At 42.1% G+C, this 23,596-nt stretch overlaps 1 protein-coding gene across 1 annotated transcript in view; it reads right to left on the reverse strand.

Annotated features, from left to right (window-relative positions):
- Nucleotides 1-23,596, reverse strand: part of TBXAS1 (thromboxane A synthase 1) — a 221,083-nt gene that overhangs the window by 45,462 nt on the left and 152,025 nt on the right. The window contains exon 10 of the mRNA XM_026038508.1: nucleotides 14,519-14,833. Coding sequence (XP_025894293.1) covers nucleotides 14,519-14,833 — 315 coding nt within the window. The remainder of the gene's footprint in view (nucleotides 1-14,518; nucleotides 14,834-23,596) is intronic.

The following is a 23,596-nucleotide window of genomic DNA, read 5'->3' on the forward strand; positions in this document are numbered from 1 at the left end:
GGGTTAAACATTGCTCAAGGAGTAGGTAAAGCAAGTGCACTTCTCTCTGGGCAAATACCAGAAACAGATAAGCTCTACTATGGAATCAAATAATGGAGATTACAGCCCCGTGCGAAACACAAGCGACTGTGGCAATGCAAAACCAAGTCATGAACAAGGCACGTGGGTGGGCCAAGTGACTTCTCTGCATCGTTCTCCACACACCTGCATGTTTGTGAAAGCAGCAAAAGGATCAGAAAAAGACAGCAGAGATAGGGCCTTCACAGCCTGCAGAAAGAACCTGGAGAAATATTGTCACCATGCCCAGCATTTCGCGGAGCTGCCAGCGCAGGAGCCACATCCTGCTGCTCCAGTCCTGCTGTGCTGGGCAAAAAAAGAGAGTTTGCACATTCCTTGCAAATAAAGAGGGTCACTTCAAAGATATTTGGCTCCTAGCCTTAAGCCAAACAACCTCAAGGCCTGGGAATTTTGGCTAAGTGCTCTGTTCAACAAAGGTAATCAGTGTAAACAGCCAGTGAATTATGGTATGGCACTAAATCTAACAAATCTTCAAATCTTTCTTGGTTGACTATTTGGCCACATCTGCAGAGGTATGCTTTTCACTAACGGAGCTGACGCATCCCGCTGGCAAGGGATCAAGCACTCCAAAATTCACAAATTTTGCATTTTATCACACAATAAACTTGCTCAGGCAACACGCGTTATTTCAGGTGACAATCTGCGACTTCTCGCTCCTCCTGTCTCCATAGGAAATMGCCAGTAGTCATGACTTCCTTATTAAACATATCAAACATACAAGTGCTGTAAAATAAGAAGCTCTTGGGAGAAAAATAGAGCGAATGACACCACCTGAAGACAGGCATGCAACTAGTGTCAAGTTGTGCCATTCAAAAGCACTTTTAGGTGCACCTATTAGAGCCTGGCGGAGGATACTTGGACATTTCTCACAGGCAGAGAGTGAAATGCTTTCAAGTGTCACCTTCCCACCCTCACTTCTGCTCCCAGCAGGGGTCTCTGCTGGCTGATTTCTACCAGGCGGGCACACTGATATCAGCTTTAAATAGCAATTCCTCTGACTTCTGCACCCAGCTTGGGGACAGCAATCTCCAAGTGCGGATCCCAGGACCATAACACGTRCCCTGTGTATGGTTGCATGTGCCGAGCTAGATGCAACACCCCGAGGTGCTGRGTTTACCTTGTATCAGAGCCTTTTGTGGGTGAAATTCAAGTAATTTGATGTTGGGGAATACCCAGTGTGAGTGACACTGCTTGGTTAGACTCAGCCTTCAAGAGGAAGCCTAAAAGTCTATAGCTGGGAGAAGGGCATAACTTGACCACCATCGCTGATAAACCAAGAGAAGACTCTCCTTGGGCACAGCTGAGCTTGCTGGCCCTCCAAACGCCAGCAGTTCACCAAATACCAGGGTGGAAGAGGCAACCCTACTGCCCGTTGTTCAGGGAAATTCAAATAACCCCTTCACGACTCCTTCCCCCTTAAACCAAAACATCACAGCTATCTGCTGGTGGTGCTTAAACGCCTGTGTTTTTCACATCGCGGAGGCAGGAGTTTTGGACCCCCTGATTCCTCCACTCACATACCTTTGGAAATTAGCATAAACATCTCAGCTGGCTACCAGTGTGATTAAGATGTGCCTCTACTTGGCAATTTTTCCTTTGAAACAAAGCAAAGGCTTTCATTTGTTAAGTGAAAATTCCCTGGTGGAAACCCCTCTCTCTTCCCCTCCCACTTCTGACCCCACATTGGGCACTTTAATCTAATTTGGGTTTGAGGTTTTAGAAGCTGAAACGCCGCTTCTGAAGATCACTGAAGGGAAAAAGGAATCACTGGGAGGAACAGTGCACTTTGAACCAGAGGTCTCTGGCACAATGCATATTGGAAAAAGCACTCGGAGCGTTCCCCAGTCGCTGCAGCTGTATTTTCACACCCAGTTAGAAAAAAAAAATGGAAACCTGTGGTAAATAATGCTGCTGTGCACAAGTCCAATTACCCTAAATGATAAATTGCCTAATTATTTCAGCTCTAGAGTCTTTCCCCAAGTTCTTTATCCTTTTCTTTGTAGTCACTGTCTGCAGAACAAGAGCATTTGACTGTTACTAATTAGTGAGAGGGAAAGATGCAGGACACTTAGTAAATTCACTTTCTTTTAAATCCATCTTGCAGTTATTTTTCCCCACCATGAAAAAAAAAAGTAATAATTTATTTAAAAGCTGCTCTGCTGGAAGAAATTTTTCTCCTTGACTACTCTATGATATTAAAACAGTCGGCTTTTGTTTTTTACATTCTCTAGAAGGCTGAAAGATTAAAGGCACAGCAAGGTTAGATTAACACCTTGAAATTATCCGTAAGGTTCTTTACTTATCAGGCTATTAAATCTTCATTCTTGACTGCACAAAACCTTCCTCATATTATAGCCTCGGCACATATGAATTTGATGCATCTTGAAAACAAATCCCCCCAAAAGCAAGCGCTCTGAGAAGCACTTTGTTCCAGCTCGCGATACGTGGACTTAGCAACATCATTTTGCTTCCTCTTTCTTTTGGTTAGGTCAGTAGTTAGCATAAGAGACTRCAGATAATTGTCCAAAATATGTTCTCCTTTAGACTTGAGGTATAACACTAAATAATCAGGCAGGTGATAAAGCCTATTTGGATTTTCTATTGCCACTAGAAGGCCAAAATCATTTTAACTTGTTTATTCTTTTTGACCTGAGGGTATGTTAAGTATTAAAAAAAARGGGGGGTGGCATTCCCCTTCCATCACTTATTAACAGAAACATTTTTGAAATTTTATGTTTTGTTTCAGATGCACGCAAAACCAGAATGCTTTACATACAAAACAACATAATTATTTTGCTGGATTCTGAAAGCACTGATTTCAGGCAGGTAGAAAGTGTTGGGTCAACAGAAGTGAAGAATGAATTATTCTGTTTGTGTAACACATCCCAAACACACTGCACCTCAGTGGCAGCTGGGAGAGATGGATCCTATGTGTGAGAAAGCAATTTGTGCTTTAGTTTCATTACACCTGAGACTTTAGTAAACTGTAAAATCTGGTACCAGTTATTAAAAAAAGACTTCGTTTAAGACCCGTTTATTCTCTAAGCGTTGACAGAAACCCATAGGCCAGTCCCTACAAGCCATCCAGGTTTCCAGAGTACAGGAATTATYAGTCTTCACTGCCCCAGCCCCAGTATCTCAGCTGATACTGCAGAGGTGAAAGAAAATCTGCTTCTKAGCAGCTCACAGGCCCAGAAAGCATTTTGAGGCATTGGTCAAAACAGTAAGGATGTTATAGTGAGATGCTTTAAAGACTTTAATTTTCAAAAAGATTCAAAAGTTCCCRTCCTCTGAAAATTTGGCCTCAAACTATTTCATGATACCAGTAAAAAATAAGGTGTAATTCCATTCTGCATAGCAATGAAAAAACATTAGCTGCTATGAAACTGAACAGTCCTTAAATAGCATGAAATATTCTACTTTTTTTCGCTTTGTATTTTCCTACCTACTCCCTCAGTACTAGTCTTGCTACTTTAATAGGGAAATGGGTTAGTAGAGAACCCACATCACTAGGAGATCACTAACTAGAGCAAAGGAAAAAACCAAAAGACTCCTTTTTCTTTCAGGCCACATTAAAAAGGAAGTATAAGATGAAASAAGACAAATGATACAAAAGGTACCTCTTGCTGATTAAAAGTACACAAACACATCATTAAGAATGGAAATTATTTGAATATTTATGTGCTGTCAGGGTGGTAGGAGAGGGAGAAGAAAAGGGGAGGAGGTCACGAGAAGTTCATTCCACCAAGAACTGCTTTACATAGTCATGAAATGCAAAGTACTTTCCATTCCTTCTGGCTCAGGCTCATTCAGCCTTCACTTTGAATGCTTATTGACAAATAAATGGACTGGTTACTTCCTATTAATGCTACCTAATTTATGCACATACCTGGAGGAAAAATTCCATTTTGACCTTACCATTCATATGAGCTAAGATCATTTTGAGCCATAAATACGCTGAAAATAAGTTTAATTTCATCATGGTTGCTGCTGGGGATTTGCTGTTCTTTAACAAATTAGGCATGCTTTCTCTTCAACTTAGCGTTCACACCTTACACACAGAATATGTGCAGTTCAGGAATCTGTGCTGAACTTTCAGAAGAAAAAGCTTCATTTCTTTAGTCATGATTCATTTTTGCCTTTCTCATGTGCACGCCTGCATATGTGCACGCAGATCTGTTAGTCACTTTTGTTTCATGAGTTCTTGTTAGTCATTTTTGTTTCATTTCTTCCCAATTCCTCTCCTCTCTTCTCCTGCCCATGAACAGTCTCTATCAAGAGCGGCACTTGTTTTTCCAAATCTCAAGAGTCACTGTTGAACAGGGAAAGTGTCACTGAGGCAAGATTTTATTCCTGAGTTGGAATATAATTGGGAAAACTGGGGAAGTCAGTGGTGACCCTTACAGCAGACAACGACACTAGAGCTGGGACAACCTATTCATCCCTGAAGAATCTGTCCATTAACCTGGGCATCGGGAGGGATCTTATTCCAACTGGGTGTTAATTAACAGAACTTCTTTGTTTACTTTGGTATTTAGGATTCCCCAACAGACAAGTTACTGCCTGACGAACCTATTATCTCTTAACACTGAGATGCAGTGGGGTGCYGACACATATGTCCAAGGCCATCCTCTCTCATTCTTCTCAAATTTAGTAGAACCAGATGTCTTCTTTTCTCCCTTTTCTTAGGCCCAGGCTGTGCCTCTGGCTGCCTATCCTCCCTTTCATTCTTAAGGATTTACTCTTCAGCAGTACCTACCTTACAGAAAACCTTTTGGTGCCTAACTCCCATTAAAAACAAGCTAGCTAAGTGCCTAACCATCTATGTGCACTTGACCTCTATTTCCTGCACAAATACTCCCTGATGCTAGACAGACTTGGATCAAGAGATCAGGCACCAATGCAGGGGAAGGGCTCCCCACTCTTCCACCGCTCTTCTTGATGTTCCTTCTATGCTCGTAAGCTTGGCAAGGGCAAAGTCAATGAAGAGAAGATTATTCTGTCTCGATCTTATCTCCTTGCTTCTGCAAGGCCCAATTGCGTAGTGCAAAATTTGATCCATCTCTCCTGCCAGGAATTGTCCTCTACTTTGTCAATAACGTTCCCTACCTGTATCCAAGCAGCACTGCACTGGGACTGCTAATTAGCATCGATTAACATTGGTACTGGCACGAACTGGTTTTCTCTGTCCCTGGCAGCAGCATGTAGATTGCACTGTAATGTCCACAACGGTACACAKGAGCAACTGGGATACAGATCCTGATGGAAGATGTAATCGGTTCCTTACTCAGCTGTAACATGTTTCCGTAGTTTAAAAGCAAATATGATCTTTCCTCCCAAAGAAACCTCTAATGAAAGGACAGAAGGGACTAGAAAGATGGGGAAGATGCATCCTTCCCGTACCGCCTCTTTACACATCTGTCTAACCACATCTAAAGTACTGTACTGTTAAGATGTTCATCATTAAACGTTTCATGTCCCTAGAAAAATATTTTTCTTTAGCATGAGCCTTGCAGCAATGATAGTGGCTCAACTGTGATGATGGCAAAATACCAAGAAAATTCATAGGTGAGAATGAATATGCGCCTAGTATACATTACCTGAGTATACATTACATTTTGCTCAGAAATAGCAATAAGGTAGAGTTACTGAGCAGCATGTGACATTGCAAGCAAAAGATAAATTAGACTTCATGGGCCAGAAACTGATAAGCTTGAACTGAACAAATGGGGAAAAAAAARAAAAAAAAAAAAAAAAAAGTCTTTTACTTCATTGAAGAGGTACCAAAACCCCTGTAATGTCAAAAAATGTATTGCTAGAAATCCCCTTGAAGTATGGATACTTTAACCATCTCAATAACTAATCTTTTCAAACCACACATAATTATCAGTTCCCAGATGTCAAAGGGATATCCCCAGATTTCTTTTTCTTTTTTTCCATATCCAGATTGCCTAGTTGCTTGAGTTCTTGGAAAAGTCAAGTGGACAAGGCCAAAATGCCATTGCGTTTTAAAAGAGGGACTTTGTGGAGTTAAGCTAAGAGTAGACTTTCTGAAAAAAAATAAGGCCATAACATTTCTAAACGATCCCTGGGCTTCCCAGGGAACTGATGCAACTCCTTCCACATGACAAACAGCTTGAATCTTTGGAAAATATTCATTTTTAAAAGATACTCATTGAGACCACAGACCTCCCCATACAGAGAGCAAGCTACTTAAACATGCTAAACAAAAGCAATAGTCCCACGTGGCTCCTGGCAGACTCACATGATCCACTTGCCCATGCTTTTGCCAATGGATRCCTGTGGCTGCCTCTGAGCTTCCCTCAAGTCTGTGAGTCTTTTGGAAAAGCCTTTCAGATGACTCCTCCACCTGGCACCATGAAGGAGCCTGGACACTCAGTATAGGGCGGGCATGTGGCCCCCCACATAAAGAGCTACATGCTGGTATGGCCAGCAAGCTGAGCCAAAGTTTCTCCTCCCGGYGTGCTTCATCTCCAGTATTTAGGTCTGCAAACAGGCATGTGTCTAAATGCACTTCGTGGGGCTTGAAGTTCCCATACAGCCGAGGTGCTGACACCAAAGAGGCCAAAAGCCTCAGCCTTCCTTCAAATGGCTTAATGTTAGGAAAAGGCAGGCACCAAAATAACCCTTGCCCAAGAAAAGTGACTCTGGTTTCCTCGAGTCCAAAGCTCGCACTCAAATCCTAGATTCTGTTACAAAGAGATGGGGAAATGTGGGGAAGACCTTATTCTCTTCAGCTGATCTGACAGTCTTGCAGTCATACACAGAAAGTACCATGAGACAAAAGACAATTATCTGATTTCAAACATCCAGCAATTGCATGAATAAATACAGAAATATAACCCCACAGAAGCCAGTCTTTACATGCTTAAAAGCTTCTTCTTTTCTTTCTTTTTTTTTTTAAACAATAAAGCTGAGTGCTAACAACTGACACTTATGAATGATGTGAGGCTGTGCAACATCATTTCCTTGCACAAACAAAGAAATCAGAGGGCTGTTTCCTTTAACACAGTAAACAGCAACATGATACCAAGTTGCTTGTACTTACAGCTCTTGTATGTTCTGTGCATGTATATCCATATATATGTGTATGTACATGTGCAACTCATCTATGGAAATCTTTCTTTCCTTTTTTTTTTTTCTCTCTCTCTCTCTGCTCCAAAGTCTATTTACAATTCAGACTCCCTTGATAAATGCAAGCCTCTACCATCAGCAATATTTGCTTAGTGAAGCTTAGTCTCTGTAGCTGCAAGCTTCTAAGAGCGTAGCGCCTTGAGATACGGCATGAAAGGCACCAAATTCATGCAAATTGTTGTGGGTAATTCCTTGACAGTGCCATCTCTCTGACTTTCACCTCTCATTTTCACTAATGCTCGGAGAAAGCATTCGGTGCTATCACGGAGATTCTCTGCTTAAACATCTTATAAAAAAAATGGTTAGACAAAATGACAGCATAAAAATAACTCTTCCTCTCACTGATCTCTGTATATTTTAAGAGAAGCAAAAATTTTGGAAAGGCCAAATATGACCTTGCCACAAGGTATCTTCTTGTTAGACTGCAGAATTATTAGTAAGGGAGTTCGTCAACAGGAAGGACAGCATCATGAGCCAGCGCAAACCACCATGGCTCCACTGAAGTCAATTTATCCCAGAAGAGCAACTAGCCGCACCCAGGATATTTGATAAATAACTKCATTAAAGCCATAAATCACAAAAGAGGGGCTTGTCCATCAGAGCAGTCCCACCTGGCCCATTCCCAGCCATCCACATGCAGCCGTTGGTAGCACGAAGCTGCACCTCTTCATAGCTGAAACAGTGGCACGGCATTACTTTGAGCTGGCATCGTTCAACACTGCTGACAAGCAGTTTGACCACTACCTGGCCAACATTTTCAATTAAGCATATTAAAAATATTCCTAGGCTTTTGAGCAAKAGAAGAGCAAATATTTATGGCAACAGGAAGATTTCTTTCCATGAAAGAAAAACCTCCCAACTTCCATTTAAAAAGCAAGTTGTTATCTCRGGACTTTGCTGTTCCTTGACACCCAATTTCTGGGTTACAGCTAGTGGTGACAATATTGGTAAGCTGCAGCAGCACTGAAGAGTCACACTAGTGCTTTTTGCCAAGAGGAAACTGGATAGAGCAGAGACATATCGSGAGTTCTCTTGCTCTTCATTCTTTTACATCCCAATGTTTCTGAGGCCCATATCATCCCATGGTTATCTCAGGAAGCAAGGAAAATCTTCTAGGGGAAAATCAGAGTTAAATCTATGACTCTGGTATGGAGTTTGGGCAAACCACGTCTCCCTACCTGTATCTGCATAGGGGGCATATTTCCATTCCCCATCACATGTGCAATAAAAGCATCCTGGAGCTGTTATATTTCTCTGTGAACATCCAGCACATGGGATGTGTGGCAAATCCTCCACACACTGCTGGCCTTGAAGCAGTGGCATGGCAAAAGGAGGGGCCTGACACAGTTCTCTCTCGCCTTTGACCTTGAGCATTTTTGTGACTTGYGGCCCCATGACCCTGCCACCTAACCCCAGAGACAACCTATGCTATTCCTGTTTAATAGAGAAACAAAAGCTACCCATGGCATTTAARAACGAGAATGGAAAACCCAGCTGGTCTTCAAGTCTTCAATTAATATTTTACAGTAATAGCTGCCCTTTCATCTGTTTACTTCTGAAGTGCTTTGACATTCACATTTTACTTTTCCTGACTCCTGCGCTCTCCCCCACCTTTGCTTGCAGTCCTGAAAATGTTTGTTGGCATTAGGAGCAAGAGTGGGTGAGCTGCTCTCCTGCCTGGGCTTCTCCAGGCCTCTCCTGCCTAGCACTGTGCAGCCTGGCCTGTTAGTGCAGCAACCCATTTCTCAAGAGTTTGAGCAAATCCATAAGCAGCATTAAGCCTTTAACACACCTCTTGCACCCAGCTCTTTTACCAATAGAAGGTTTATCTACATATGAGCTAATCAACAAAACTTGCAAGTATCAAGTCTTCCTGTAAGTTAATGCAAGGCATAGATGTCTTCCACCGAGAGCGGGCAGTATATTATTTCTGAAGTTGAGGTTAGAATTCAGGATGTTCCTTGGCACCTTCAAGCAAGACTTCCTTTATCACAGGGAGGCACAGCAATTCTGCACTTCTTAGCTGTCCCGAAGTACTTTGCTTTCTCCCTCAAGAAAATAATTACTTCATTTCAGTAGTTTAATCTGATTAGATGAGTATATAATAGGTTAGGAGCACGTACCTAGCCACTTACAGCATTTCATCTAAGGAAACTTAGTGGTCACCTATGGTTTTGCAATCTACTTTGTGCCACCGTTCTTCCCGTCTAAAATTGAATAGTCCAGTAAAACAACAACAAYAGAAATCATTTATAATTTGACTCACACTTAAGAGGAGGGAAGAGAGAGAAAGAGGCTAGAAGACATTTAAATGCTGAAATGAGAAGGGAGGTAAAACAGATTTCTTACCAAGGGAATCCCCAGCATGGAAGATGCGGTAATTTTTCACTCCCATATGCTTGACAACGCTTCTGTAAGTGGCTCAGGACAAAGCACAGCGAGCAGCCCAGAGAGTCRTAGGGTTCAGAAGGAAGAGTCCATCTGTTCAGATGCAACACACGTTGCAGGCTTGCTATGCTTCTGCTAAGTACAAAACAAGCCATAATACCCCTACTTTTCAACCAAGTAACAAGTGCACAATCTCTTTGTGAAATATGTCTCTAAAAGTTTCTTGTAGCAACCCGGCACAGGGTGAAGGCCATGAGTGTGTATCCTTATTATGTAGTTAGTGTGGATTAAAAAAAAAAAAAAAAATCTCTTTTCACAACTGTACAGTCTCTAGGAGCTTTGGGATGGTTAGTCACAAGTCCTATAAGATAATCTGGCCCTTGAAACAGCAAGCATTTTCTTTAACTTGTCCTCTTTTACTGATTTATATAAAATTCAAGGCCAGCTTCTCAACTGATGTAAATCATCGTACCTCTACTAACACCAAACATGTTGTGGCAATTCACATCCCACTGAGATCTGGCCCTTCTCGCTGWGCTAGGCCCAGACTGGTGGTCCCTGCAGAAAGCAATACTTTCTTTTTTATGCACACATACGTGTAGGCATCACTAGCTCATCTTTTCATCTTGTTTATTTTGCTTTAACCTTCACTCTACCAAAGCACCCAGCAACAAGCTTGCAGCAAATGTCAACAACTTAGTTCCAGTGGATGGGCTTTCAGAAGGCACACATTACACCCCCACAAGGGACTCAAAAAGAGGACCACATCAGCGTATCTATGATTTTAACATCAGTCCCTTCACTGGAAGAATTATGAGCAAGCTTGTCTTTTCCACTGCAGCTGGAGCAGGAACTGGGACTCACGGGGACTACTACTATGATCACTTACTAGTCAGAACCAGCTATAACATGCATGAAAAGTACCATATAAAAAGCTAAGCATCATTACTATTAGCTTACATTTAAGAGAGTAGTATCTACCTTTCATTAGTACTTTTTACAGATGTCTAGAAACACTGTGTTCATTTTATGGAAAGCTGAAACAAACTGTCCAAAGTCAGACAGAGTCCAGCATAAAAATAGTAACAGGGTTCCCAGTTTCTTGGATCATGGTGCTACCCCCTGAACCATGCTGCCATGCTCACCTTTACACAACCACAAGGATGATTCATCACTGCTTGTTCCAGAGTCCCTCCCTAGGGCCTTTACAGCCCTCAAAGACTGGGCCAGCTCCATCATCTCCAAATTCAATACACCTGGTATTTTCTTAGCAGCTGGTACCAAACTAGCTCATGGATCTCCACAACAGCAGTGTGAAAGTCTTTCTCCTTCTCCTTCTCCTTCTCTTTCTCCCTGTTGCCCACTGCTAGGGTCATCACTGTGTAAGCAAGACTAATGAAGATAACAGCAAACTCAGGGGCATCCTCAGTTGGGAAACCTAGAGCCACCAAAACACTCTTCTGTGCCCAGTTATACCAACCTTGCTCTCCTTGCTGCCACCACAAGGTCACTGTGCCTTGAGTTTTGAACTTGTGTGCCAGAAAGACTGGCCCTGTCATTTACAGCACCTTTTGCTCAGATGGCTCCCACATGTCTTTATAAAGTTTAGTAAATGAGTGTATAAACTAGATCTATCTACACATAAATCACTCTGTCCGAAGTACAGCAGTCTCTAGGATGAAACACAGCAGCTGCTGTAAGATCAGACCACAGCTCTGCACCACAGATTAGGGCAATAAAACATGCAGCACGAGGCAACAGAAATCGCTGGAGGAAGGAAGGGGGAGGTGGTGGAGAGCATTTAGTAGTTATAATTACCTGAGTATAAATTTGGCTAGAAATGGTATAGTGTTTAACACTTGCACATCTGCAAATCAAAGCAATCTTCCACCACCTGTCAAAACAACCCACTGTACCATTCTCCGTATTTTGACCCTCCAAAGCACTTTCTAAAAATTGCAAAGCACCTTGATAAGAGCAAAACTAATGTGCTGAGCACAAGCTCTAACCTAATCAAATTTCTTAGCAACTGACTCAATAACTAACTGTGAGCCTGTAGCTGCTGTGCCGCCCTCCCTTCCTCTCCCTTGCATGACAAATGAACATAGCATCTATATATTCCCTGTTTTAAAATAGCTTCTGCTCCTGTAGCTTGCAAACCGTTCACATAGATCTTAATTTCTGGGCTAAATGTAGTTAATTAGAGGCACTCGGGGGACTGAACTGCTGCGTCGTTTTCCTTATTCCGGAGTGGGCTCCATATCATAAACTGTTTATAACAAGAAATCTTTGGAGGAGGGGAGGCACATGTTGGAAACATGGATTTACTGTTATCAAATAGAGCAGATAATCAGTTATCCTTTTCTCCCTCTTCTCCCTGGCCATACAGCCATATGTGTATCATCTCCAGCTAAACCATAAAACTGGTAGAAGTATGGGCAACTGCTCTGAAAGGTGCTTCCAGTCAATATCGTGCAGGACAGGATGGTTTGGGATGAGGTCTCTGGGCAAGTCCTGTTTATGAATGGGTATGAAGCCAAGCTGGGAAAAAAATTCACTCATTTCAGTGMTCTTTCTCTGTCCAAGTCTTTTCTATTACTAGTGTTTCTACGTCCACAACCTCTTCTAGACACAGAGAAAGGCTGAAATTATTAGGAAAGTACCCTTATTTCAAAACCAACACAGTCAAGCATTGCCCATTTGCATCGGATTATTATTGAAATACTACTAAGAATGAATGACAGCTCAGACAGACAGTATACAACAGCTAGCCCTGACTGGGAGCATGCTGGTGAAGCAGGTCATGGTTTTTGAGGGCTCAGCAAGGGCTCCTTTAAGTATCATTAAATCAGTGGATGTATTCCAGCTAAGGAGAGGTTGGTGCACTGGAGCAGACCAGGAGCTAAGGCAAACTCTCCTAAACCGTGTCCAACACRGACCCACCAGTCCTCACTACCAGCTGCTCCAGACTTGCTAGTCTGCACCCTTGGGAYGACACGACTTGTTAAGGTGGTTGTTGCCACACAGACAATCTCTCTGTATGAAATGTCTATAAATAATCAGTCAACTAATGACAGCTTGCAGAGCAGACAGAGCTAGTTAGCTTTCTAACCACTTATATAGAAAAATATACTATTTCATATAATTATTGACAGACCACATATAGGAATCATATTTGATTCCTCTCCCCACAATTTCATTTTACCTTCTGAGGCTACCAGTTTTCAGGAACTGGAAGGGACATGAAACATGCTTTCCTCAGGGCTGCATAACTGGGATTTCCAGGTGTAACTGCCACCAGTGTTAACCAGTAAACTGCACGTACTCCTGGCCAAGCTGCACTTTCACAGTTTTGCAACCCCCTGAAGACGTCAACCAAATTAACTGGACAGGAGGGCAGAATTAGGTCTGCTGTACTTGAATGAAACAAGTAAATGTACTGCAGCTGGAGCGTCGCAGTGCTAACAGTTACCTAGGATTACAACCCAAGCCTTATAAATTAGAGAATAAGGCATCAATGGCTTCATTGTATTGAGTTAACTCACACCAGAGGCTTGAGGCATGCACCGCAAAAAAGCTCCGTGGATCAGATTGCTCCAGGCATAAGCTCCAGCACTATCACCTATCTACATCCTCAGAGCAACAGGAATCGCTGAAGGAGAACGACCACTCAAAATATCTTCATATAAGACAAAAGATGACACATTTTCTGCATACACAAATCCTGGGCTTTGCATTTGCCCAAACACAAGGGAGGAAATTGGGAGATTTTAAATGTGCACTCTTTTGCATAGTTAAGAATTTGATCTCACCAGCAAAACAGGTAATTAAGCTGCTCTTTTCTTGTTCTGTAAGTACAACACAGAGCATGGAATGCATAAAATGTATGAAAGCTTCAAAACTACACAGCCAAAGATTTCAGCATGCAAGTCCAGCAGCTAAAATGCTGCAAGACAGCCATCCCTTGTGAGATTTTTCTCCTATTAGCCTCGTGATCCGCTGTAAGAAATTCAGAAGGAAGAAAAAGATAAAGACACTACAGCTGAACTCTCATAACTAGCAACTTGTGCAGAGAATGTGGGAGTAGAAGAATGGCTGCTGTGCTGTGTGCTAGATATATAAGTCAATAGTTTTCCAAGAAACATAAACATAAGGCTGGCTTTGATAAATAGAGAGTGAAGGAGGGGTCATTTGAAAAGAGTATAAGAGAATTAGGTATCTGTGATTTTTAAGTATATTCTGCTCCTGAAGGAAAAATAAAATATGAATATTTTAAGCAAAACTATGTAATTTATGTTTTAATAAGGACTCTGCTCATGTGTTTACAAAGATAGGAAAATAAAAATGGCTACAAAAGCAACAAAAGTAACTGTACAAGACAGAAAAACAGAAATGTGCAGTTCTAGAGCCTAGCCACATTTGCTTTGTTTCAATAATGTAAAGTATTTTGTAAAGATTCAAGTTTCACCATAATCAAGTTTCTGTGCCACCTCTTCAGTTGTTGTAAAGTGATATCATTTAAGTTTCCAATAAAACTGAACAATAATGATCGATTTTGAATTTGTCTGAAAAAAYAAAATCCCCGTTTTAATCAGGTGCTCTGTTGCATAATCCAGTTTGACAAAACAACATACTGGAATGAAGCAAGCCTTCAGCAAAGCTRGAATGTGATTCTCTTCAAAGCCTCATCAGGCCCAGCCCAACTCTTGATCAAAATTAAGTGCAGGCATGAGGGAAGTTTCCCTTAAAAAGGAAGAACGAAGGTAATGAAGTGAAAAGTATTAGTAAAATATTCATAAACTCTGCATGCACAACTGAGACAAATAGGGAGAAAATAGATAATATTCCCTTCGCTGTGCTCCACATATGAAGCTCTGAACCAGTGCATCATACTCACGTGCTTGGCCGAGAAGTCATCAACCTCCCGAAGGACCTTCTCCTGACACTCTGGGTTCGTGGCTAGCAAGTAAGTGGCAAATGAGAGAGTACTAGTGGTGGTCTCATAGCCAGCAATCAGGAAGAGAAAAGCTTGGCCTGCAATCTCGTCCTCCGTCAACATCTTTTGAACCTTCTCAGATGAGGTCTTGCCCACAAGAGGCAGCCCGTGGCGGCTGGAAGCAGCGGCTGGGCTCATCACCTTCAAACACTCGGATCCCAGCGAAGCAGCAGCGTTGCGGGAGTCCAGCAGGCACTGGAGAAAATCCCTGCGTCTCTGCAGAACATGGGATGAGGAGAAGCATGAGAAACAGGTCACACAGCAGTGTCTTTTCCCACGGCGGGAAGGAGAGGGGGAGATGTCTCCTGTTTACGCTGCCTGTCTGGCTACCACAGACTGGCCACCAGCCTTTCCAAGAACAATGAGAGCTCTCAGTGCTGTCCCCCTAACCCCTCCTAAATGTCATTAGTAAGAACCTCCCCACTGCTTCCTTCCCAAAGCAATGAGGTTAAACTACCTCYGCTACATAACAGTACCTGTATTTTGACTGAGCCTTGCCGATGGCCAGCTCCATACTCTTTTGTTCTGAGGATGAGTRTTTGGCACCTGCTGTAAGTGACTGGATCGGGGTGTATTCCACATGTAAGCAACTAATGCTAAAGATGCTAAAACTGTTGCTTTGCTCGTTCTTCCACCGTTTTTGACAYTTCTGCTATCTGGAGGCACCGTCTTTGTCTGTTCACAGGTATAATACTTGCCATCTAGGCTAATGGTTGCATCAACAATAGCTTTTGTATCAGGTTAATGAGACAGGCCTAGGAAATGACCTCAGAAAATTGGGGCTCTTTTACTGAGAATGTATAGTTATTCTCCTGTAAAGACAGCTTTTATTAACATATTTGCAGAAACATGTTGCAACAGGAAGTATGTTCCTTTACAATATGACCTGTTTGGATGGCTTGCCTTTGAAAAATGCCCACTAAATGGTCCCACTGTTATGAGAGCTGCTTTCTTTTGTGGTAGTTTCTGAAATAAAAACAACAACAAAACTTAGACCTATGGACAAGAGTGAGTTGACTCAAAACCAGTCTGGACAGCAAGCTTGATTAGGCTTTGAAATATAACCCCAAAGGTTTGAATTGACTTTGGGAGTGGGCATAATAGAATTGTGCTGAACCTAAGCCATAAGACTATGTGATTGATTTTCAATTCCTCAAATACCAACAGAATACACRATAGCTCAAGGACTTACAAGTGACTGCAGTGCAAGAACATGACAACTGCTGCACTGAGATGGACAAAAGAAGAGATCAAGACTTGCTTCAAAAGAAACTAATGCTGCAAAACTGCATTTATCTCTTAAAAGGAAATTATTTGAATGATTTTCTGGATCCAATGATAGAGAGATAAAGAAGAAAAAGACAGAGAAAAAGGACTGGCAAACAAGATAAGAGTGAGGAAGAACTAATTAATTGCAAATATAAAGGACTTTCTCTGATAATCTTTTCCACATGACATGGAGAAAGAGAGAAGTGAGAAAATAAGGAAGGAAAACAAAACAACAACAAAACAACAACAACAAAACAATCGATCAAACAAACCAACAAAAAAAAAAAAAAAGCCAAGAGAAATATTTAACGTCCTGTGCTTAGCTCAGCTGCTAACAAACAGTTCTTCCCCAGATAAAACCAGAAAGCCACAGTAATCTCAAGGCTTGATTAAAACACAGGATTAGCTCATTGCCTCTTTAGCAGCTCCAGGAAGTCTGCAATCCTCCTTCCATCCCTCCCTCTGCCCCATGGGAGCTTGGCATTTCACACACATACGTCATGAACCTTGTATCCATGCACACAGAGCATCCTGTACGCTGCTACACCTGAGAAATCAGTGCTCCAGAGAGCAGCCAGCACCACCAATGCTCTCTGAAGTCTCTGCAGACTGACCGGTCCCCATGCACCAACTCCAAGGCACGGGGGATATGTCCTTACATCCCTAGCAGTGAAGACACTGCTCAGGGAACGAGTTCCAGCTCTGAAAACACTTCCTTGAGTCTAAACTAAGAAATAATTTCCACAGCCAAAATACTTCCTTGGTCTCTCATTTCTAATAGACAGAGCAAGGCAAAAAATCTCAWGTGCCTCATCACAGTCATTCTCCTCCATTGCAACAGGATATCTTGGCTCTTTTATCTTCATTCACACTGGAGGAAACAAGACTTTTTGCATACTTAACTGTGCAAGGCTTAAAAAAAAAAGTCATTTACCATTTCCAGGAAGGGCTTTATTCACAAGCTAACTCAACACACAGTCTGGGAGTCTGTGTGCCACGTAACTGGGAATCCAGCTCCTAGGCATGTCCCACAATTGASGGACTTTCTGATAAAAATATTTGAGCTAAGGTTTATTTTTTAAAAAGCAGTCCAGTTCCATTGTGTCCATTATTGAGTAGATGCACTATGCCAGTATTGTAATGAACTGCGTCTGTAGAGCTGTTCTCTTTTATCTGTAAGATTACTCATCATGATATAAATTACCTTTATAASACTGTAATTGCATTCATACTCCGTGCAGTTGCACTGCTGTAATACAGTATAGCTCAAACAGCATAACGTTTGGTATAGTTCAAATGGTATAGCACTACAGTATAGTATTCTGGATTCATCCCTCTCTAGCTGTAAACAAACACATTGTGAGGGTCTGCAGTCCCCAATCCTGATCTGAGACTGCTCTTATGTATGGGCAATATGTTCTCTGGAGACTCTTTATGATGTTTCTTCAGCCCTAAGCAAAATCAGGTCCTGGTCTCATACAAAGCATCCGATTACTCCTATGACAGTATAGTAATAAGCATAATGACTAGTGAATAAAATTTCATTCATGGGAATTTTTGATGAGAGCAAACTGAATGCTTGCACAAGTGAATATTCCCAAGAATGTGCTCCAAAATGCCTCTGTGGTCATTTTGAGGAGCTCTTTTTATTACTCATGTAATATATTTGGTTAGGAATTTAAAAGCTTCTCTTGTTACAGAAGCTGTTTATAAGGTCACCCTAACTAGAAACAACTTATCTGTTCTAGGCAGTTTGTTCACAGGTGAACAGAGGTTGCTAAAAGCAATACTTCCATAAAAAACACTTATAAAAACAACATCCATTTGTAAAAACTACTTGAAAGGGGGTAAAAATAAAAGCAYAAAATTAGAAAGATACAAGCTTTGTTCAAGATAATTTTACACATTGCAAGGAGCTATATTTTAGCAAAGCTTTCCTTCCTTATGGTTCATTCTACTTCACTTTAGGCATCAGTACAGAATGCAACATAAAAAATTGTCATCAACCCAAGCAAGATAAAAGATTTCCAGGGTTATAACCAGTCATAATGAAACATATTTTTCTTCCACACCATCAGGATAGAAAAATCACTCCAACTCAAAAACTTAGCAGTGACAATAGAGGCAAACACTGGCATAAAAGCAAATATAATTGGATTGTTAAGTGCTGGAAATGAGGGAAAGGTACCTCATGAAAATTCACAGGGTTTTTCTTTCCCAAGGTTGACAGTAGGGGAAAAAAAAAAAAAAAGCTCTTTTAATTTGACAACAGACCAGGTACTGATAATGTCACTGCACAAAAACCTTCTCTGGTCACCACATCCAGCTGCTGGCTGGCTTTCTTTTTCCATCAGGGACATTTATTTGATTTTCCTTACGAAAAGTGGAAGTCCATAATAGCCTCCATCCTGTCCTCTGACACTCGCATAGTTATGTTACAATGGCCTCAGAAATAAGCTCCCTCATCAAAAGAGTGGAGTGTCAAAGAGACAGACTCTTGTTTTGCCCCTGTCCAACACAGAGTCTATCATTAAGCCCCTGGAAGTTGAATGGAAAGCTGCTATTGGAAAAATTGTAATTTGAATGGAGTGTGGGACAGGGTGCATGTCTAACTTGGTAGCCAGACAGACACTCCCTTTGAAAGATTTAATAGGGCAAGTCCTGCCTTCAGCTTCCCCGAGATAGACACCTTGCAATATATTTCCTGACATCCAGGTTCTGGGTTGTATCATTTCTCTCATTAGTCTCCTTAAACATCACCTGGCCACATAGAGAAATCATTCTGCACCGAACTGTAACAAGCTCTGTGCTTCGTACTGGAAGAATAGCTGCGTGCTATCCTGGGGAAGGCCAACCCAGCAGTATCCATCACCCCTTCTTAAATCATTGCCTTTAAGTTTTGCAACTGTCGAAAGAATAGAGATATGCAGTTCACGTGCCTGATGTACCATGACTCGTTTCACAGGGGGCAGCGGTCTTGGTGGGAAGAGGGTTTTTTCCAGCTCTTTCCATCCTAAATGGCAAGCTGCATTTTTTGTAGCTAAATAAAACATGCTGGATGACCTTTTGATAAATTCGCTACTGATTTAAGGATATAGGGGACACTTGGGTTATGTTTTGAAATGGGAGACTAAGTCATGCAACTTTGCTGCAGAATGAAGTAAAAAATTACTTAGGGAAAACTACCAAATTCATAGCAGTTGGAATTTCTGTTCCTAATGYTGTGATTTCATGTGCAAGGCATTTCTGCAAAACAAACTTAAATTTTGTACCAATCTGACAGTTGAGTCTACATTTTGGGCTCACGAGAACCCAGAACTATGACAGAAACTCACAGATGGAGCAATGAAACAAACTGGAGAACATAATTTGCTGGTATTCCATAACCATTTGGTGTGGTCTGGAAGTCACACACACACGAGGCTCTACTATCACTCACAGAAAGCTGTGCACATCCTCCTAGCCTTCCTTAAATGGTCAGGCAATAATTTAAAAACATGGAAGTTAAGCTTCACAATCTGTATCTAACTAGAATAACATTCCCTCCCTTGCTGAAATATCATTCCAATTTCCTATAAACCCATATGAACATTGCTATACTAGTTTATGTCCAGGTGACTTTTTGCAAGTTGGATTTAGTACCCATGTTATGTTGGGTTCAGCCTGCGTCACTCCAATGTTGCCACCAAAGCACTACAATAGCTACCCAGCTCCTTCTAAAAAGAGGCATGAAATGCAGTCCTACTAAAACTGCCATTTTGCCAAATGGTCAGGAAATGGTCAAATCCAACCTCCCATTAACACTAGCACGTCTCCTTTGGTTTCTCAATGAAATCACAAGAAAGGCACCCTTTCTGCAAGAATATTGAGCTCCTGAGGACTTCCGAGACATCTTTCCTTTGCCTTCTGTGTGAACTCAGAAATTGGTCTGAACTGGGAGGCCAGGGCTGACAGCCCACAAATTTGTGTGTCTGAAGGTTGAGGGCATGGTGCTCTCAGTGGACAACTCTCAACTCTGCAAAGACCCAGAGTGTGATGAACTGACAGTCGTTGCTTTAGAGTAGCTCAGAGGCTTGCAGTCTGGCAGGGAAAAGAAATGTTTTGTTTGCATTTATTAACATCAGCTGGTAAAACTGCTGTAATGTTTTTATTGTAAATGAGCTGGACATCTGAGAGCAAGCACGTCTTAGCAAGCAGTATAACATGCATTAAAAACCTGAGTGAATTTGAAGCGACTTGGAAAAGCTGCTTTTTAATTTAAAAATAAATGAAGGCCACTCGGAAAGTCTGAACAGTCTTTTGCTAGCCTGGCCTGATCTTAATATTAGTAATATTAATAAACTTGGGCTGAGAAGGTTTTGTAAAACTTTAGTCTTGTACTGACATTTTCAAATACATTCCTAATCTCCTGTGTGAGGTTTTCATTCCATTTCAGTGAAGTGAAGGAGTATTGAAAAAAAAAAAAAAAAGGAATAAAAACAACAAAAAGTGCCCCTATGACAGTGCAGTAAAACTCTCATGTTTTACGCTGAGCACAGTCCAGCTGAGCACGCTGAGCACAGTCCAGAAGGGGCAGGTAGGTAGGCAAATGGTTGAAATTGCCTGGAGAGTGGAGATGAAATACAAAATATAGCTCCTATGTGTGAGCAGTGCTCTTTAAACAAACCAAGAAGAGCAGAAAAAATAAAGGAAATAAATGAGAGAGAAGAGAGAAAGCAAATCAATTGAGAATAAGTGTAAATCCAAACATAAAATGGATTTTATTGGCCAAGTTTGCCACTCGCTAAATCCACAGAGTGGTCATATGGCTTAGTGGTATAAACACTGACCTCCATGGGAGACTGGATGTTAGAGCTGTGCTACCTTCTTTTGCTTTCGAAATAACTGCCTGAGCCTCTCCATCTGTAAGATCGGTAGAACATGCATCAAATCTCAAAGAACCCCATGTGGAAAAGCTAATGATGATCTCAGAAAGCCCTTTAAGACCTAGGATGAAAACAGATTTACACAGACTCAAAGAGTTTAAGGCAGAGAGCACCACATCAGGGAAGGTGAGGCCCGGGAGGCACTTGGGTCRTTACCTCCTCCTTCCCCCTGCCACAAGGCAGGATCAACCAAAGCYCCAGACGCAGCAGACATTCATCTAATCTTAACAACCCACCCAAAGTCAAGGTTCCCACAGTCTCCCCAAGCAGACTAGCCCATCCTTACCCTCGTCACAAACAGCAGTACAGACTGCAAAAGCAGCTTGGGTCATGTGATACAAGTCCAAGCTTTGAGACACTAGAACAAACCTTGGTGCTCAARGCTCTTTGGCCTCACTTGGGTTTTGGGCACACCAAATCTCTTATTTGGTTCACACCTTCATGCTGTTTCTCAAGCTTGCACTTGGCCTCCATAAAGCACAATAAATGAAAAGTGCTAATAATCTGTACTTACAAGGGCAAGCCTAATTTGACCTTGAACTAGGAGGTTTGTGGATTTATTTATTTATTTATTTATTTTGTTAGGGACCCATCTGCCCCCACCCTGAATTGCTGCAAGTGGCACTAAAGGGCCAATATCTTGAAGGACAACTGCCTCCTTATCAAGGTGTTCCCACATAGTTCAAATATTTTATTTATTTATTTATTTTGTTAGGGACCCATCTGCCCCCACCCTGAATTGCTGCAAGTGGCACTAAAGGGCCAATATCTTGAAGGACAACTGCCTCCTTATCAAGGTGTTCCCACATAGTTCAAATATGAATCACAGAATCACAAAAACCAGGTGAAATAGAAAATGACGAAAATAGAAAATCGAATTGAAAATAGATGAACATGAAAATAGATTTGAATTAGAAAAATAGCAATTTAGAAAAAAATAAGAAAAATAGAAAAAWWRRAAAAAAAAAGAAAATAGTGAAAGTAGAAAACAGTGAATTAGAAAACAGAGGAACATGAGAATAGATTTGAACTTCATATCTAATTGTTAATGAGTGGAGAAAGAGCAAAGAGATATTTTCTACTTGAGGCAACTTTAACATAGGTCTTTCTGGTTCTTTTAGAAGGAAACTACAATTAATTTTTAATGTGTGGACCTGTTGCCATTCAGCYGCACAGATCCTGGTCAAAGGCATGATTTGGATAGGGCATGTACGATAAAGAGATGCTGCAGTCACAGATGCTGAATTCCCTACTCAGATTTGCTKCCCATCGCCACCGAGCTTTGCCAGCCTTTTAAAGAATAGCCTCAACTTCAAACAACRGCCTGAAAATATAAGTTCAGGACTTTCCTAAAAACTACATTTTTTCTAGCACACCAACTCCCCCCACCTTAAGTTGCTGACATATGTTTTCAGCCATAATTTTTTCCTGGAGTCTTCCCTCCTAGACCCAGACTTGCTATCTTGGCAAGTGCAGGACCAACTTGGTTTGCAGTTTTGTGGTACGTAGTATCAACGTGGACAGCCCTCAGCAGCACCTTTTAATTCCAATAAAACAGCCAGGRAAGACTGCACAAACCCAACTCGATGCCATGCAACTCCTTGGGAATAAATATGCCATACAAAGTAAAATAACGTTCACTTCTTTATGGTTAGTTATATTCACAGGGAGGCAGCAGTAATACRTCTTCGTGAGCAGATGGTACCACTYGCCTTTTGTAAAGCTACCCCCTTGGATGTACTTTGATAGTAAATGGGTGGTGGTGGATAACCTGGAAGGCAGAAAGCATGCTGCACACCTATTTTTACTGTTTAATTCTGCAGATGTATAGAGAAAGCTGCAGAGTGCCTACAGAACTGGTAGTCGTTCAACCTCAGTATAAAGCCAAAYGATTGCCAGCAGACCGGGACATTTACAAATGGCAGAAAACACCTCCRAATGAACTCAGAGTCCTCTCTGACTTTGGGAAGGTTCCTTTCAATAGGGAACTGGTGGTGTGACCAGCAGAATCTGTAAATTCCTCCATGACACCTGACTGAATGGCAAGCAAGTGTCCTGCACTGCGTGGCAGCTGATGGGCAGCTCCATAGCATGGGGCTGGTGGGCTCACAGCCCTAGAGCACGGCCCTACAGCACAACCAGCGCAGCTCCCTCCAAAAATACGACATCTGGGAAGGCTCCTCCAGTCATCCTCTTCCCTGAGTCTCAGTGAGCAAGATGCACGTAAGCAAATGATGGCAAACTGGATCCCACTGGTTTATCTTTGCAAAAGATTTAGCCTAATAACACCGTGAGCCTGGCTGAGGCCTCCTAGCTGTATCATAGCATGAACAATAAAAACTGCATTAGGTGCGTGCAACAGCACAACCTCTCCTGCCATGCATGCACAAGTTGTGGTGCCCGAAATGGAGGTGCAATTTCCTGCTCGGAAGCACAGGAGTGAGGTTATCAGAACAGACAGCACACGAATGCAGCGAGAGAAGAAGTAACCGGCCAGTGGGGCTGGGCAGCAGCTCGAGCCTGGGCCTCCCCACACACTGTCGCGCCAGGCACCCGCTTGCACGTTAATGCTAAGGTGACCACCCTGCTGCACGCTCCCTGTGCACGTCCTTTCCCAGAGCTTATCCGGCCTCCTAGGAAGCCAGCTGGCCCTTTCCCCCTAACCCCCGTTGCTCTGCAGGAGGAAGGGAGGATGCAGGAAGGGAGGGTTTGAGGACAGGAGCCTGTTGTCCAAGAGCTTGACCCGCTGCTGATCCAAGCTGCTGACTAAAGGCTGCTGTTGCAA

Source organism: Nothoprocta perdicaria, unplaced genomic scaffold (genome assembly GCF_003342845.1).
Source record: "Nothoprocta perdicaria isolate Ctin4 unplaced genomic scaffold, notPer1 scaffold_210, whole genome shotgun sequence".
NCBI lineage: Eukaryota > Metazoa > Chordata > Aves > Tinamiformes > Tinamidae > Nothoprocta > Nothoprocta perdicaria.